This window comes from Miscanthus floridulus, chromosome 13 (genome assembly GCF_019320115.1).
Source record: "Miscanthus floridulus cultivar M001 chromosome 13, ASM1932011v1, whole genome shotgun sequence".
Taxonomy (NCBI): Eukaryota; Viridiplantae; Streptophyta; class Magnoliopsida; order Poales; family Poaceae; genus Miscanthus; species Miscanthus floridulus.
Genome location: NC_089592.1, coordinates 1,240,101 through 1,259,307, shown reverse-complemented (window position 1 = coordinate 1,259,307; position 19,207 = coordinate 1,240,101). Strand labels below are relative to the sequence as shown.

General features: G+C 43.4%; 1 protein-coding gene across 1 annotated transcript; it reads left to right on the top strand.

Annotated features, from left to right (window-relative positions):
* The first annotated feature begins 1,642 nt into the window (after positions 1–1,642).
* On the top strand, positions 1,643–11,419 carry LOC136501949 (proline-rich receptor-like protein kinase PERK9). The gene is made up of 2 exons (XM_066497458.1): positions 1,643–2,033; positions 10,740–11,419. Exons 1-2 carry the CDS (start codon positions 1,643–1,645, stop codon positions 11,417–11,419), a joined length of 1,071 nt encoding a protein of 356 aa, XP_066353555.1.
* The last annotated feature ends 7,788 nt before the right edge of the window (positions 11,420–19,207 follow it).

The window sequence follows — 19,207 nt, the reverse complement described above, 5'->3', positions numbered from 1 at the left end:
GATGAAATACACAATGAAGATTTAAGGAAGATATAGAAGTACGTCGAAGACAACCCTGAATTAACTATGGAAGAGGCCGCGAACATCTATTATGATGTATAAGGGACAGGAACACCGGCAATGAAGTATGAAATGGACAATCTTTTGGATCCCGATGACGAGTATAAAATTTGACAACATATATGTGTCAGTTGCATGAATATTACATGGCTCAAGCAAAAGAGACGGAGGACTTGGTTTTGAGGTTATTATCCGTTCACCACATGTTTTTCATTATTCTGAAAAAGAGAAGTTTGATGTCTAGTGGGAGTGCTTGTTCTAGCTATACCAGAAACGCTCTCTAGATTCACAAATGTTGACGCTATGGACTATGTAAGTACCCTACACGCACGATATTATAATTAACTACTCTCTCGAGACCAAATTGTTAACTTTTGAGTAATTCTCATGATTTTATGTAAGTGTATAGCAAAATTTTGCATACTAAAAAGCAAATGGGATAACATAGGCTTCTTGGACCCCTTGCGAGTCAATGAGAAGACATGTTTAGGCCTCCATGGATGTGACGTGGAAGACCTAAAAGAGAAATTGATTGCTGTTTCAATGAATTCAAGATGAAGAACAAAACTCACATACTTCTAGCCTACAACTGTGACTATGTGTTCTTGGCTTTTAATTTTATGTTTCTTTTTTCGTTAAGATTATTATATAATTAGGATTCTGTGATTGCAGCAATAATTTCGTCTTCATTTGTGTTAATCTTGCTAAAAATCTGATCGAGGTGTGGGACTCGAAGAAAAAAATCATTTATCATCTGAATGCACCGGTGGTAGTGTTGAATTAGTAAGTGATTCTAATAACATATTATTTTTAGTCACACAAACCGTTTTCTAATGTTTCTCCTTTTAATGTTGCACAGTGTTCGAAGAAGACATATCGGTGGGACGTAGGTCCCATTCAAGGTTGTTCACATGGAGGGGAAGTACATAAAATAACCGGCGGGAAACAATGAATACGGGTTTTATGTAATGTGGGCAATGCTTCGCTACATTGGCGGGAAATCGGAAGAAGCAGATAAGTTGGTGTGTATAATCCCCATTTCATTTATGTCTGTTAATAATCAATAAAATGATTTACTGATTCCTCTTTGGATTTCATCTTTTTTGAACGACAGCGCAAAAAATATAACCACGAAAGGTTGTTAGACATGGAGATCATCGCACTGCAATCAGAGCCGGCAAAATTCATCTTAGCCGAGGTATTGGAAAAAGATAGAATATTTTTGTAGCACCCAAATTTTCATTCTTTTAAATAAGTAAATTTGACTTATTATGTTATTAAGTGAGCACTCAAATATAGGAAAAATAATATTTTTGGTGAAATTAAAATAAATAATAGGGAATAGATACAAGTTGAGGCATTCATGCTGCTGTACATTGTTTTTGTAGTGATTAGCTTTGGCTAAAATTTGAATTGAATTCAAATTTACCTTGAAAATGAGATTTGAAAATTATTTATAAAAAGAAAAAGGAAATTCTCTCTCCACTCCCTTCCTCGGTTTCGGCCTGCATGCCTTTATCACGCGCGGCCCGCTCACTCTCCTCTCCCTTTTTCCCCCGCTCGGCCGCCAGCTGCTCGGCCCATGCAGCCGCGCCAGCCCGGCACCGCAGCCCAGCCGCGCCTACGCCCGCACCAGGCAAACCGCCCGCGCCCTGCCGCTGACTGCCCGGGCCTGCCTGTCGGTGCCGCCCCAAACCTCCCGTCACTCCGCGCCGGGTCCAGTCGCAAAGGCCGCAACGCCGCCCCACTCTGCGTCGTGGGGAGCGTGCCCCCCATCGCGCCCCCGGCCGCTTTAAATCGCCCCGAGCCATCTCCGGCCCCTCCCTGCTGCCCTCCCCCGCCTCGTTTGCACGCTCGCCTAAGCACCGAGGAACCGCCAACCGCCGCTACCGGGATCCCCCGCCGCTCCGTCGACCGCCCCTCCGCGCGGACAAGCCTCCTCCGAGCCGCCTCCGACTCCTTTTTCCCCCTTGGTGAGCTTCGCCGTCCTCCCCTCTACCTCCCGGTATCTCGTTTTCCGTTTTTGTTGGCTTCCCGAGCTTTGGCCGCGAGCTTCCGCGGGCCATGGTCGCCGGCCATGGCGGCCACCGCGCTAGCCCCGTTTTCCGGCCGCCGCAACGGCATGGCCGCGACCCCCTTCTCCCCCCGAGCTCTCAGGTGCCCTCGGTGGTCCCGTTTGGCGAACCCTAGCCCCCCTAACCGAGCTCGCCGGCGTGTTCTTTGCCGCCGGCCATGGCTGAGCCTCGCCGGAGCCACTGTTCCGGCCGCCAAACCTTCTCTCTCCCCCCCACGTCTAATCCGAACCGTCCATCGCGAGATCAACGGCCACCAGTGAAAGGTACCCCTTCGCGGGTGATTTTGCATAAGAGCCCCTGGACTTTTCTAAGTCCTAACCCGCAGTCCAAAACGTATTTCCCCGAATGCGCAATCTCGATTAGAAAGCGTAAACTCCACGGCTTAAGTCAAAAGTACGCTTTCAGTATTTACAGAAATGCCATTCGAACTGTTTCGCTTATAAAATTGTCGTTTTAGCTCCGAATTGATCCATTCAAATCGCGTTAGCTTCGTAATTTCATAAGCTACATGTTGGAACTACTGTTAGTTAAGTTTGGAACTTTTTAATTTCATGATTAGATTTAATTAAATATAGGGCTATAGGAAAACCCGTTTTAATCATAACTTTCGTATTTTAGCTCCGTTTTTCGTGAACTTCGCGTTGACGTGATCGTAGCGAAACGTAGATTAGTTTTACAAACATTTTATCTTGATTTCAATACTGTTGGTGTACTGTTCTAATGATAGGAATGTTTGCTTTTCATGAATACTTTTGATTTGTATGTTGCCGTGTTGGTCGCGTTCAGACGGTGAGGAAAACGTTGGAGACCAAGAACTCTTCGACGACCAGCAGGACCAGCACGAGTTTGTGAACCAAGGCAAGTATAACATGGGCCTTCCTTGATGTCCTATTTCACTTTAATCAATTACTCATTTGCATGTGTCTAATTTTGATACCCGTAAGGACATCCTAGTGATTGTTTATCCTGTTCCTTGTCTCCTATGGGTTAAATGCATATGGGTAGATTGCTAGTGCTCTAACTGAACTTGACATACATGTTGATGAATGATACTATGGAACAAAGTGAGTGACATGATTTATAACAACTGTTCCATAGGGCGAAAGTGCAAATGACCTTTGTTCATATTGCTCCCGTCCCTCCATAAGGACTTATCTGTCGGCAAAAGCTGGGACTGACAGTGCAACCGGGAGAGTCATATGGCTCTGACTTTAGCTCAGTAATAGGACCTTTCCTAGCTGGTTAGAGGTTACATTTTTGGCGCAAATGGGGCTTGCCACTTTGGGTATAGGGCTGCCTCTGTTCCTATGAGTATAGCCGCGATGGATTTGTGCCATAGGAAAGGGGGGTCCCTACATCTGCCTGTCAAGGAAACCTAAGCGGCCCTAACTTGTTAGGGAAACCTATGAAATGGCTTCATAGTGTAACCCTGCCCGCTCACCTTGGTAGTGACATGGGAGTAATTAACCCGGGCATATGGGGATCACGACTCGCGGTGAATGTGCACCACCTCTGCAGAGGGTAACAAACTGTTATAACAGCCGTGCTCGCGGTTACGAGCGGCCCGGAAAACTCACAGAATAACTGGCTACTTGATGATGATCAATTAAGTTGTTCTATGATGAAATATGGTAAACCTGACCTTGATATATGTTCTTATGGGAATTAAATGGGAGCTTAAGCATAACTTGATTATACTTGAGAATAAAAGTTTGACCTATTAAAAATGCTAACTGCAGTAAACCAGAGTCTATCCTTTTTGAGCTTCATAACCCCATGTTAGCTTGCTAAGTACGGAATGTACTTACACTTGTTTATTTTCTTTACTTGGATAAAAATCCCGGATGGGTAACAGATGACAACGGGTATGAGGATTTTCCGGAGGATTATTAGGCTTGTGGTCAACCAGTTGACCTTCCCTGTGATGACGGCCACGAGAGTTTTATTATCTTTTTATTATTCCGCTGTGATGTATAAGACTAAGTTTTATTATAACTCTGATGTATGAGACACCGTGATGATACTATATGTAATTTGTCAGCTTATGTGTGTGATTGTTTCCTGGGCACACATGAGTTTTGTGCATTCAATTTTATCCTTAAAATTAGATGTGACAAATTGGTATCAGAGCCGTGTTGACTGTAGGACGCAAGCCTAGATAGAAAATGGTCGTTTTAGCAGCATTGCTCCTCTGGTTTCTTGCTTACTGACTTATCCTTGTTATTTTATTAAAACGTTTATGCTTTTCATACCTTAATCTATTATTTAAAATTGTTGATTCTAATTTGTATCTCACTTTAAATTTATAGATGTCTCATAATCCGAAGACTGTTCGACTCAGCACCGCCGGCTATCGTGCCATGTTCACCCCGCGTGCCCCACCGGCGGAGAGGGAGATCGTGATCATCTCCGACGACGTGGAGATGGCTACACCGACGCCTACACCTACTCCTACACCAGTCGCCGTGTCCGTCTACCCTGTGGTAGCTACACCTGAGGAGTCGACGGCTACTTCTCCTACACCTGCACCCTCCCCAGCTGCCCCCGTGGAGGACGATGAGATTGGCTGGAAGTGCAAGTACTACTTCAAGCCAGCTCCAGAGACAGCCTACTACCACACTCTCCTCACCCACGTGCTGGACGACTACTTCCCCGACTTGCACGCCTCCATCAGCTACCACTGCGCCGAGTACAAGCACCCATTGGAGGCTACCTTCTGGAAGGTAGAGCTGGTGGTCACCGCATGGAATGATATCATTAATGGACATGAGGTGGAGACTGTCCACAGTGCCCCTGCCAGGAGAGCCCATGCTTTGGATGGCATGGAGGATGCAGCACAGAATGCCTACATCCACTACCATGGTCGTCGTTTCGAGGCCATGAGGGAGGATCGCTTCAGGTTCCTTCCTCGAAATGATCATGAGGGTGTTTGGCAGGTTTTGGCTCCACCAGAGAATGACCCAACTCTGGAGGCAACGGTGCAACATGTCCACGCTATGCAGGGAGTGAATGATGAGGTCAAAGGAGAACTGCGTGCATCTCAGAGAGCGCAGAGACGTCTTCAGAAACAAGTGGATGAACTTCGAGCACAACTGGGACAGCCATCCATCTACAAGAAGAAGCGACGTTCCTTCACCATGATTGACACCTGCTCCATAGGTGTTAGGTGCCTTGATCTAGATTATCACGTCGTTAGTTCGTGTCCTTATTTAGTCTTGTTGGTCTTGTGAACTTGGTTGATTAGATGTTTGATTTGTGAACTTGGTTGATTTGGTATTTTGGCTTGATTGCTGGAAGTTTGTGGGCATGTCCACAACTTCCTTAGATTGAAACTTTAAATTTAGAATGAAATCTTAATGCAGATGTATCGTTTTATCTTATCTCTGCTGTGCTGATTTCTGGAGCAGCCTGTGTTCTTTATCTGGTAACTCGAAATCTGGGATGATAAAAATTCTGAAATTTTTGTGGAGATAACTAGACCTCTGTATCTTTCTAGTGTCTTTGGAATCACGTCAATAGCTGTTCAGGTTTGGGAGATCTAGCTGACACAAGTTGATGTTCCTGCGCTGTCTGGAACTCAGAACAGTTTCGGTTTAGCTCTATTTTTGACTATGTGCGAGTTCGAATCTGTAAAAGTGGTCTAAATGAAAGTTGTAGCTGAAGTCCTAAGCTTTCTAACGAATCTTGGTGCACCTCTGTTGGATCTCTGAAACTCGAGTTATAACAGTTTTACTGAACTGCTGAATTTAAATCTTGCCCAGAAAATTCTCAGCATTGTTTCTTATCTTTTGTAAGCTCTCTATAATTGGAAAAAATCTCTAAATTTTGCACATTTGTTGGAAAACAGATGGCCACAAGAGGAGGAAGAGGCAGAGGCCGTGGTCGTGGGCGTGATGCTCTTATAAATCCACCACCGCCACCTGTGACCATGGAGCAGATATTGGGAATGCAAGCACAGCTGATACAAGCTATGATGCAGCGCTTGGACAATGAATCTACAAGAGGTCCACCGCCTGTCCAGGTTAGAGATAAGCGTAGAGAATTTATGAAAGGTCGTCCACCGGTGTTCACACATGCCACAGACCCTATGGAGGCCGATGATTGGTTGCGTGCTGTGGAGAAACAACTGAACATAGCACAATGCAACGACCTGGAGAAGGTGTTGTACGCTTCCGGGCAACTCCAAGGAGCTGCTCAGGATTGGTGGGAATCATTCCAGTTTGGACGTCCCAACAATGCTTCTGCTATCACTTGGCAGAAATTTAAGGACAGTTTCTGATCATACCATATTCTTGATAGACTAGTGGAACTGAAGCAGAAAGAATTCAGATCTCTCAAGCAAGGATCAATGACTGTGGCGGAATATCGGAACAAGTTCGCACAACTATCTCGCTACGCTCCTAATGATGTAGCGGATGACAAGGATAAGCAACGCCGTTTCCTCAAGGGACTCTATGATGGACTGCAGCTCCAGCTGATGTCTAATACTTATCCTAACTTCCAGTCTTTGGTAATCGTGCAATCGTGATTGATGATAAGCGCAAGGAGATGGAAGCTAAGAAGAGAAGGCTCCAAGGGCAAGCTTCTGGAAGCAACACTCGCCCACGTGCTTATCCCCAGCAAGGTTTCCAGCAGAGGAATCAAGGACCAACTCACCAGGGAAACCGTGGTCAGTATCCTCAGAGGAACCAGTTCCAACAACGCCCTCAGTATCAGCAACAGTTTGGAAATCAGCGTCCCCCGTAACAGACTAGCAATCCTGCAACACGCCAGGGAGTGCCTAACAATGCTCCTGTGAAGAGTGGTGCACCCAACAATCCCAATGCCTGTTACCGATGTGGAGAAGTAGGTCACTATGCTCATCAGTGTCCTAAGAAGCAGAACCAGCAAGCACCTCAGAACCAGACCAACAATCAGAAGTTCAACGCCCGACCACCTCTCACAGCGAAGGTGAACTATGTGTCATCTGATGCAGCACAGGAGACGCCTGAGGTCATGTTGGGTACGTTCAGCGTCAACTCTATTTCTGCTACCGTACTTTTTGATTCTGATGCTTCGCATTCTTTTATCTCCCAAGCTTTTGTTAGAATGCATAGCATACCTTTGTGTGCCATGAAAAACCCAATACTAGTGAATTCCCCGGGAGGTAGTATGCCCGCTTCTTATTGGAGCCCCTCAACTAGCATTTCCTTAAGGGGGGTAGACTTCAAGGTGAAGCCTATTGTGTTGAGAACAGCGGGAATTGACCTTATCCTGGGAATGGATTGGATGAAACAACACCGGACAGTGATACGGTGTCAGGAGAAATCTGTGGTTGTGACATCACTCAATGGGGATAGAATCTGTGTAGAAGTAGTAGTGCAAGCTCAGCCTACAGCCACAGTGAACCAGCTAGATGGTGAAGTCAATGAACAAGATCGTGTCGTGGAGGAGTTCCCGGATGTCTTCCCCGATGACTTGCCAGGTATGCCACCTGACCGAGACATTGAATTCATTATTGAATTATTACCTAGAACTGCACCAATAGCTAAACGTCCATATAGAATGGGAGTTAATGAATTAGAAGAGCTTAAGAAACAACTAAAAGAGTTGCAAGAAAAATGTTTCATACGTCCTATTTCTTCCCCGTGGGGGGCACCTGTGATCTTTGTGGATAAGAAGGATGGTAGTCAACGGATGTGTGTGGATTACCGCTCACTTAATGAGGTTACCATCAAGAATAAATACCCTTTGCCTAGGATAGATGATTTGTTTGATCAGTTGAAAGGAGTCCATGTGTTCTCCAAGATTGATCTCCGATCTGGTTATCATCAGCTTAAGATACGGAACTCGGACATACCCAAGACAACATTCACTACACGGTACGGATTATATGAGTACACCGTTATGTCTTTTGGATTGACCAATGCACCCGCATACTTCATGTATCTGATGAATAAGGTGTTCATGGAGTTTCTGGATAAATTTGTGGTAGTATTCATAGATGACATACTAATATTCTCCAAGACTGAAGAAGAACATGCGGAACACATAAGGATGATCTTGCAAAAACTTAGAGAGTATAAGTTGTACGCTAAGCGGAGCAAGTGTGAGTTTTGGTTAAAGGAAGTCTCTTTTCTGGGTCATGTTGTCTCCAATGGTGAAATAGCAGTGGATCCAGGCAAAGTGCAAGATGTACTGAATTGGAAACCACCAACTACTGTAAGTGAGATTCGTAGCCTTTTGGGATTGGCTGGTTATTACCGAAGGTTCATTGAAGGCTTTTCCAAGCTAGCCAAGCCTATGACAGCTTTGTTGGAAAAGAATGCTAAGTATGTATGGTCGGATAAATGCCAGGCAAACTTTGAAGAGCTAAAGAAGAGATTGACTATAGCTCCAGTATTAATTTTGTCCGATTTAAACAAGAACTTCTCTATATATTGTGATGCATCCCGTTTGGGTCTTGGATGTGTGCTTATGCAAGAAAGAAGAGTGGTTGCATATGCATCTAGACAACTAAGGAAGCATGAGTTGAATTATCCTACTCATGACTTGGAATTGGCAGCTGTGGTTCAATGCTTTAAAGATCTGGAGACATTATCTGATTGGACATAAGAGTGATATCTATACTGATCATAAGAGTTTGAAATTTATCTTCACCCAATCAGATCTGAATCTAAGACAACGTCGTTGGTTGGAATTGATCAAAGACTATGATTTGAAAGTGCATTATCACCCGGGAAAGACAAACGTCATAGCTGATGCACTTAGCAGAAAGAGCTATGCCAATGAAATTCAGACAACATCTATGTCAGCAGAGTTGTGTGCTGAAATGGAGTATCTCAATTTGAGCCTGGTCACTAATGCAATGGAATTGGTGATAGAGCCTACATTGGAGCAGGAGATACGCAAAGGTCAATTGGAGGATGAAAAACTTAAGGAGATAGCAGAGAATGTAATGCTTGGAAAGGCACCCGGGTTCAGAATGGATGAGAATGGAACTCTTTGGTTCGGGAAAAAGATATGTGTACCGGAAGTGAAAGCTATCCGTGATGCAATTCTGCAAGAGGCCCATGAGTCTGCTTATTCTATACATCCCGGAAGTACCAAGATGTACTTGGATCTCAAAGAAAAGTATTGGTGGTATGGTTTGAAGAGAGATGTGGCAGAATATGTGGCCTTGTGTGACACTTGTCAAAGAGTGAAAGCTGAGCATCAAAGACCTGCAGGGTTACTACAACCAATGAAGATCCCTGAATGGAAATAGGAAGAAGTTGGCATAGATTTTATTGTAGGATTACCCCGCACTCAAAGAGGTTATGATTCAATATGGGTAATAGTGGATCGACTCACCAAGGTCGCTCACTTTTACCAGTCAAGACTACTTATAATGGTGCAAGATTAGCAGAGTTATACATGGAACGAATAGTGTGCTTACATGGTGTTCCCAAGAAAATTGTGTCGGATAGAGGCACCCAATTTACGTCGCAATTCTGGCATAAAGTACATAGATCTTTGGGAACAAAGTTGAATTTCAGTTCTGCTTATCACCCGCAAACTGATGGACAGACGGAAAGGATCAACCAGATTTTGGAAGATATGTTGAGAGCTTGTGCACTTCAGTATGGTGATAGTTGGGATAAGAGTCTGCCTTACGCAGAATTCTCGTACAACAACAGTTATCAAAAGAGCCTCAAAATGGCACCTTTCGAGGCGTTATATGGACGTAAGTGTAGAACGCCTTTGTTCTGGAATCAGACTGGAGAAACTCAAGTGTTTGGTCCCGATGTCCTTAGAGACGCGGAAGAACAAGTGAGAATGATTAGAGACAATTTGAGAGTAGCTCAGTCTCGACAGAAGAGTTACGCTGATACCCGCAGAAGAGAGTTGACTTTCGAGATTGGTGATTATGTGTACCTGAAAGTGTCACCAATGAGAAGTGTGAGAAGATTTAATATGAAGGGAAAGTTAGCCCCAAGGTATATAGGACCTTTTAAGATCCTAGAGAGACGTGGAGAAGTAGCATATCAGTTGGAACTGCCTGAGAGCTTGTCCGGTGTGCACGACGTGTTCCATGTTTCCCAGTTGAAAAAGTGTCTGAGGGTACCAGAAGAACAAATTCCTTTGGAAGAACTTGTTGTCAAGGAAGATCTTACTTATGAAGAGTATCCGATAAAGATTTTGAAAACTGCCGAAAGAGTTACGAGAAGCCGAACAGTAAAGATGTGCAAGGTGCAGTGGAATCGTTATACAGAGGATGAGGCTACTTGGGAAAGAGAAGAGGATCTGAGAAAAACTTATCCCCAACTGTTTGAGTAAGCAATCACCCGAATCTCGAGGACGAGATTCATCTTAAGGGGGGTAGAATTGTAACACCCTAAAATTTATGTTATTAAGTGTGCATTCAAATATAGGAAATAATATTTTTGGTGAAATTAAAATAAATAATAGGAATAGATACAAGTTGAGGCATTCATGCTGCTGTACATTGTTTTTGTAGTGATTAGCTTTGACTAAAATTTGAATTGAATTCAAATTTACCTTGAAAATGAGATTTGAAAATTTATTTATAAAAAAAAAAAGAAATTTCTTCTCTCCACTCCCTTCCTCGGTTTCGGCCTGCAGGCCCTTTTTCCCGTGCGGCCCGCTCACTTCCTCCCTTTTTCCGCTCGGCCCGCCAGCTGCTCGGCCCAGCAGCCGCGCCCAGCCCAGCACCGCAGCCCAGAGCCGCGCACTCGGCATCGCCAGCCCAGCAGCCGCGCCTGCGCGCACCAGGCAACCGCCGCGCCCTGCCGCTGACGCCTGGCCCACTGTCGGCGCGCCCCAACCGCTCACGCCGGTCTAGTCGCGAGGCCGCAACCGCCGCCCCACTCCGCGTCGTGGGAGCGTGCCCCCCATCGCGCCCCGGCCGCTTTAAATCGGCCCCGAGCCGTCTCCGCCCCTCCCTGCTGCCCTCCCCGCTCTCGTTTGCACGCTCGCCAAGCACCGAGGAACCCGCAACCGCCGCTGCCGTGATCTCCGAGCTCCGTCGACCGCCCCTCCGCGCGGACAGCCTCCTCCGAGCCGCCTCCGACTCCTTTTCCCCCTTGGTGAGCTTCACCGTCCTCCCCTCTACCTCCCGGTATCTCGTTTTCTCCGTTTTTGTTGGCTTCCCGAGCTTTGGCCGCGAGCTCCGCAGGCCATGGTCGCCGGCCATGGCGGCCACCGCGCTAGCCCCGTTTCGGCCCCGCAACGGCATGGCCGCGACCCCCTTCTCCCCCCGAGCTCTCCGGGTGCCCTCGGTTGGTCAGTTTGGCGAACCCTAGCCCCCCTAACCGAGCTCGCCGGCGTGTTCTTTGCCGCCGGCCATGGCTGAGCCTCGCCGGAGCCACTGTTCCGGCCGCCAAACCTTCTCTCTCCCCCCCACGTCTAATCCGAACCGTCCATCGCGAGATCAACGACCACCAGTGAAAGATACCCCTTCGCAGGGTGATTTTGCATAAGAGCCCCTGGACTTTTCTAAGTCCTAACCCGCAGTCCAAAACGTATTTCCCCGAATGCGCAATCTCGATTAGAAAGCGTAAACTCCACGGCTTAAGTCAAAAGTACGCTTTCAGTATTTACAGAAATGCCATTCGAACTGTTTCGCTTATAAAATTGTCATTTTAGCTCCGAATTGATCCATTCAAATCGCGTTAGCTTCGTAATTTCATAAGCTACATGTTGGAGCTACTGTTAGTCAAGTTTGGAACTTTTTAATTTCATGATTAGATTTAATTAAATATAGGGCTATAGGAAAACCCGTTTTAATCATAACTTTCGTATTTTAGCTCCGTTTTTCGTGAACTTCGCTGTTGACGTGATCGTAGCGAAACGTAGATTAGTTTTACAAACATTTTATCTTGATTTCAATACTGTTGATGTACTGTTCTAATGATAGGAATGTTTGCTTTGCATGAATACTTTTGGAATGTTGTATGTTGCCGTGTTGGTCGCGTTCAGACGGTGAGGAAAACGTTGGAGACCAAGAACTCTTCGACGACCAGCAGGACCAGCACGAGTTTGTGAACCAAGGCAAGTATAACATGGGCCTTCCTTGATGTCCTATTTCACTTTAATCAATTACTCATTTGCATGTGTCTAATTTTGATACCCGTAAGGACATCCTAGTGATTGTTTATCCTGTTCCTTGTCTCCTATGGGTTAAATGCATATGGGTAGATTGCTAGTGCTCTAACTGAACTTGACATACATGTTGATGAATGATACTATGGAACAAAATGAGTGACATGATTTATAACAACTGTTCCATAGGGCGAAAGTGCAAATGATCTTTGTTCATATTGCTCCCGTCCCTCCATAAGGACTTATCTGTCGACAAAAGCTGGGACTGACAGTGCAACCGGGAGAGTCATATGGCTCTGACTTTAGCTCAGTAATAGGACCTTTCCTAGCTGGTTAGAGGTTACCTTTTTGGCGCAAATGGAGCTTGCCACTTTGGGTATAGGGCTGCCTCTGTTCCTATGAGTATAGCCGCGATGGATTTGTGCCATAGGAAAGGGGGGGTCCCTACATCTGCCTGCCAAAGGAAACCAAGCGGCCCTAACTTGTTAGGGAAACCTACGAAATGGCTTCATAGTGAACCCTGCCCGCTCACCTTGGTAGTGACATGAGAGTAATTAACCCGGGCATATGGGGATCACGACTCGCGGTGAATGTGCACCACCTCTACAGAGGGTAACAAACTGTTATAACAGCCGTGCTCGCGGTTACGAGCGGCCCGAAAAACTCACAGAATAACTGGCTACTTGATGATGATCAATTAAGTTGTTCTATGATGAAATATGGTAAACCTGACCTTGATATATGTTCTTATGGGAATTTAAATGGGAGCTTAAGCATAACTTGATAATACTTGAGAATAAAAGCTTTGACCTATTAAAAATGCTAACTGCAGTAAACCAGAGTCTATCCTTTTTGAGCTTCATAACCCCATGTTAGCTTGTTAAGTACGGAATGTACTTACACTTGTTTATTTTCTTTACTTGGATAAAAATCCCGGATGGGTAACAGATGACAACGGGTATGAGGATTTCCCGGAGGATTATTAGGCTTGTGGTCAACCAGTTGACCTTCCCTGTGATGACGGCCACGAGAGTTTATTATCTTTTTTATTATTCCGCTGTGATGTATAAGACTAAGTTTTATTATAACTCTGATGTATGAGACACCGTGATGATACTATTTGTAATTTGTCAGCTTGTGTGTGTGATTGATTCCTGGGCACACACGAGTTTTGTGCATTCAATTTTATCCTTAAAATTGGGTGTGACAATTTCGCATTGCAACAATCCGTGAAGTTCAAGAACTAGTATGGGCCCAGAGCCGGCTCACATAAAATTATTGTAAGAAGTCGGAGTAGCATGCTTTATCTTATCGAATAATTTCTTTTTTATGTTGAGGGATTGAGATCTTGATAAGAAAATTGAACTGTAACCGTAACATTTGTATAATGTTTAATATTGATGGACCTGTTGTCCTACATACATATATAAAGCGAAACCCAATTTCACGAAAAAAATATAAATTAAAAATAAATTATAAAACAATAAATACAAACGGACCATCACTGCCAGTTAGCAACAAAGCGGCAGGGTTGTCGTAAACCAATACTGCGGTTAGCTACAAACCGACAGTGATGGCCAAGATGGCACTGCTGGCTTGAGCCACAAACCGGCAGTGTTCGCTTAGCCATCATTGTCGGTTTCTTGTCACAAACCGGGCAGTGCTGATTACGATAAACACTGCCGGTTAAAACACAAACCGACAGTGTTGGTGGAACTGAACTCTGTCGGGTGGTCTCATAAATCAGCAGTGTTGGTAGAACTGACTTTTACCGGTTGTTGTAAAGAATCAGCAGTGAAGTTGAAGAGCACTGCCGGTTTGTAGGAACTGATAGTAATAGCTGACCCTCATCACTAGCGGTATGAATTATGCCAGTTCAAAATCTGGTAGTGATGGGGTGTTTTGAACCGGCAGTGACGTCGCACCACAAGGTACTCAACCAACTGAATTATGCCCAGTTCGCTCTTTTAATTTGAAGTATCTCCTCTCTTCTTACATGAGAGTTTCATCCCTATCTTTTTTTTTGTTTTATCCTTCGTTTACATGTAATTTTCTCCGTGTCCTTGGGGTTCTCACGTAACAGTCCGAACACAGAATTACCGCACGCAATTTTCTTCATAGTTGCCGTCGTCGTTGGAAGCAGCGCACGAAGAAAAGAGGGGCGAAGAAAGAGAAGGGCCAAGAAAGAAAATAAATTTTATGTGTGTAATAACCACATGATAGGTAATTAAATATCTGTGCCTATTGCAATATATATTGTGAAAAATATATGTGGTGATGAATGGGTTGTTGAATCGTAGAACTTGAAGATGATTAGTGGGCTGAGTGTGCCGCTGGTAATTCCTAACTCGATCGTTAATTATCTACACTACACATGTGCGTTCTGCGTTGGTAAACAAGAAGTGGTATATATACATATGCGTAGCGCATTGGTAAACAAAAAAAGGTTCCTAGCATCTCCTACAGGTACCTGAACAGGGATCCTACCTACTTTTTTGTGCCAGATTAAAAAAATAATCCCCATGCATATATATCAAGTCTCTACTGTATAGAGACCGCAAATCTGTCCTCTTAACCCATCTCCTAGGAGTTAGGCCCGTTTAGTTCCGAAATTTTTTGGTTTCTAACTACTGTAGCACTTTCGTTTTTATTTGACAAAAATTGTCCAATTATGGACTATTTAGGCTTAAAAGATTCGTCTCACGATTTCTCGGCTAACTGTGTAATTAATTTTTTTTTCGTTTATATTTAGTACTCCATGCATGTACCGCAAGATTTGATGTAATGGGGAATCTTGAAAATTTTTGGTTTTTGGCTTGCATGTAAACGGGGCCTTAGTAGTAGGGAGCCACTTCTTCCCACGAATTTTTTACCAGTATACCAACTCACTCCCGTGCCTTTTTTTCGTCCGGACTCTCTCCAGTGCTGCCGCTTCCCTTTTTGACACGGCACCGCCAGTCCGCCACCGATGCTCCTCGGTTCGGCGCGGCTGCCCTCATCGGCGCCTGTTTGGCTCGTCCAGTGTCTGTGATGTGGCTCCTCTCCTCCCTTCGATGCATACTTGCCCCTGCTGTGACTCCCCCTCCCCTCATGCCCGTGCTTATCTCCCTCACCGTGCCCATCCTAGGTTCCACATCCTCATAGCTTAGTCGACTGGAACGACGGTGGATATAACCGAATGAAAATCGGTCTTATATTTCAGTGTCTACTGGAATAGGTTTGAGGGCTTCTGCCGGAATAGATACAAACAAAACATATCCTCGAGAGGAAGGGAACATTCAAATGAAAATTGGGCCCAAAATTGAAGGGCTCTTGCTCAAGTTTCTCTAACGATGATATAACACCATTATGGAAAAAGTTCAAATTATTCCCACAAATTTTGTCCCTATGTAGTCTAGATAACCTCCTAGACTAATGTTTCATTCTATTACTACTTCCCTCCAGCTATTTAAGTTGGTCCAATTTACTTACTAAGATTTGTTGCTTTTGTTTCTCTATATAAAGTTGAGTTTTATATCATGTTTTTGTGAGGTTATGTTAACAATTATGTCACAGATTGTACATCATAATTTATGTTAAAAGACATATCAAAAACTTAATGTTATTATTTTGATAGTTAGGAGATCTAATTGCTTGGACTTTTTTCCAGTAAATTTGTTTAGGGTCCATCTGATTTGCTTCAAAATTTATGTCCCTAGCTATTTGTATTATTGCTAGTCCGTTGTTACTGATGATTTGTTTGTTCTAACAAAGTAAGAGTCTGTACATTATATCTTTATCCTTTGGCCATATAGTGTGTTGGACGTCTCAGATCCGCCCCGGATCTTTGAAATGGATAGAATATGATATTGCTCCTAGTGGATCATATGAGGGGAGAAGAGAAGGGATCCAAGAAGTAAAAAAAAAAAAAAAAAAAAATCTTGCAGGCAGTGTACAGCGACGTGTGCGATAGATGACTCAGATGAATATATCAGCTCTGGTTTCCTCTATGTTTGGATGCATGAATTGTTGATACATCAATTGCAGAGATAACCTTAATTTGTCCAGTGATCATGACACACACACGATGACTTAGTGTGTGTGTGTGGTGTGTTTGAGTGGCATTTTCCGAGTGTCAACATCATGGAATATCTTCTTTAGAGGACTTTACGACATCCCATAAAATCGATCTGATGTGTGACATGTATAATATATATCAATCCAAAAAGAAGAGCACAAAGATAAGATGTAAATCAGTCTATGTCAAATACGTATGTGTCTTGATTTTTCTGGCTTGCCAGAAGTTCAACAAAAATAAGCGTGCAAACACAGAACGAATGCGACAAGCACCCAATCGACCGAGCTAGCTATACTACTAGACTAGAGAAATAGCTTACCCCCACTTGCATTGGTAGCTAGCAGAATGGCTGAGCCAAAAACTGCTAGAGTGATTGTAGTAAGGAGTACACATACTACTCTTAACTATTATTCAACGTTAAGTTGCATTGCAACAACAAATTACACACCAGGCGTTGCAGTTACAGTTAATTATGCTGTTTGTTATGAACCAGTGATTACTGAGGGCACTTATATATACTATCATATCAATACAGGAGTATTTATTTACTATCACAACCAGTGTAACATTAATTATTACCGGCCGGCCGATTCCCAACTCCAACACATCAAAAAGTTTCTACTGTATATATAGTGCTTTTGATGATAGATGAAGAAAGCCTATAGTACTGACTGCTACGGGAGCGTGCGTACTACAAATTTTCGCAGGAACACTGCAATACTATATGCGCGCTGATGTGTCCAAGCAATCACGTACGATTAGCTCTGGTTTCATTTGACCGAGTTTTAAATTTGAACCGACCTGTTTTGCAATTGTATGTCAGCAAGATATTTTAGCAAATTAACTAGGCAAGTTTGGTCCATTTGTTGGATATGGTTTTTGCAGGGAGTCTTCTTGTCGCAAGGAATTGATGAAGGAATTTTTTTGTTCGTTTGAAGAAAGGAAATAATTAATCCAGCCTCTGCAGCCACGCAGACAATAGAACTGAAGGATAGATGATAATCCTTCCGCTGCTCTGGATCTTCTCTGTGAGATTACGTCGATCCTAGGCCACATATAAGATGAAAAACACAGCCTGTGCCAATAAGACACGGAAAATCACATGATAAGATGAAAATCGATCGAGCTAGTACCTCTTGGATTTGGATGATGGATGTAAGCCCATTTACGATGGATGTATATTCTATATTTGGTCGCATCCAATCTCTGGCCGGCCGTCCGGATAAACCAGAACCCTCAGATCGTACATATAGCTGCGACCACTCTAACAGTCTACTAGTTCATCGTTTAGCTGGCTGGCTGGCTCTAATCAATTTGAGTAGAGAGATGTGTGACCCTCGATGTGCATCCTCCACCACTCCTCGTCGTTGTCAACAAAGATATGCATGAATATACGATATAATCGAGGACATGTACGTCGTAGTCTCACGGTACTGCAGCAGTAGTGACGTCTATATATATATATATATATATATCTAGGGGTGCATTGTTTAATGTGGTTTTGAGGATTTCGATCGCCATCGTCTACATATATTCTAGTGTCGTAATAACGACATATATATATATAATATATATATATATAAGATATATATAATATATATATATATAATATATAGTATATAATATATATATATATATATAGGGAGAGACTATTCAGCAGCCGGCTACAAAATAGTTATTCTGTAGCCACCTCTATTTACCATATTTTATATACTAATTACCATAATGTCAATACATATTTACGATAGTTTGGGGTTACTATAACACATGGGAATATTTACCATAACGTTATAGTAAACCACTTAGTAAGGAGTTACTGTAAATCTCGTAAATTAACATAGTAATTATCGTAACTCAAAGTGGCTACAAAATAAGTTATTCTATGGCCAGCTACAGAATAGTAGTTCTATATATATATATAGTATATAATAATATATATATATATTATATATAAACCTATCTAGCTCGATCATTCTCCGCATCTCACTTGTGCAAGGATGACCACAACTACTGCACGCCTATTGTGCGGCAAGCATGCCATCCCTCCACCAGCTAGATCTTTCTGGGTTGTGCTTGAATTGCAAGTTTCTCTCTCTCTTTTTTTTTCTTTTTTGACGAATGCATGTGTGACATTCAGCACAGTTGTTACAAGTACACAAATCCAGAACAGCTAGGAGTAGCATACGGAAGAGAATGGAAGGCGTTGCATCAGTAACCTGACTAAGGTGGGGGCAGCATGTCGTCTAAGTACAATAGACGGAAAACAGCAGACAAAAATTTGATATAGTGCAAGGATTGACATGCAAAGCAAAACCATCCCTCATATTTGTTTCAAGATGGACACCGCCCTTTCATTCTTGCTGTCTTCAGAGTCCACTTGAGCATCTGTGATCAGCAGAGTTGGGGGTCGCTGCGAAGTTAACAGCAGCTGAAGAGCAGACTGATGCAGCAGCAGGTTTGCACCCTCCACCACTTTTTCCTTGATCCCATCTTTGAAGAGCCCTGCCCAAAAAATAAGAAAAAAAAGATGTTTTTATTGTAATCCAACTCACAAGGATGTTTTATAGTCTTTTTATCGAAACAGGCTCTGTTTCGGCATTTCCAAATTGACCAACAGACAGCAGGCAATTCAAAGAAAATGCATCCGTTTCTCATTGGGCAACCAACTTGGTCATCCATTTCCAGCACTGATGAATGGATTTTGGTATCTCATTAGCCCCTATCACATGAGCTATAACCCCCAAAATGTTTTATCCACCATGCCTTGGAATAAGAGATGATTGATATACATTTATCACCCAAGAATAGAAATAGCACTTAGGATCCCCCTTTTCCATTTTCAGCACAGTTTAAATTATAAACATGCATGTGGTGTCTTTGATTGGGGATTATTTGTTTGAGATTAGTCTCGTCTGATTATATTGAGTATGAG

Bases quoted from the DNA above. Each gene is read 5' to 3' on its own strand.
- LOC136501949 (XM_066497458.1), top strand. From the start codon at position 1,643: ATGCAGCCGCGCCAGCCCGGCACCGCAGCCCAGCCGCGCCTACGCCCG. The intron at 2,034-10,739 runs GTGAGCTTCGCC...TTCGGCCTGCAG, and splicing joins CGACTCCTTTTTCCCCCTTG to GCCCTTTTTCCCGTGCGGCC.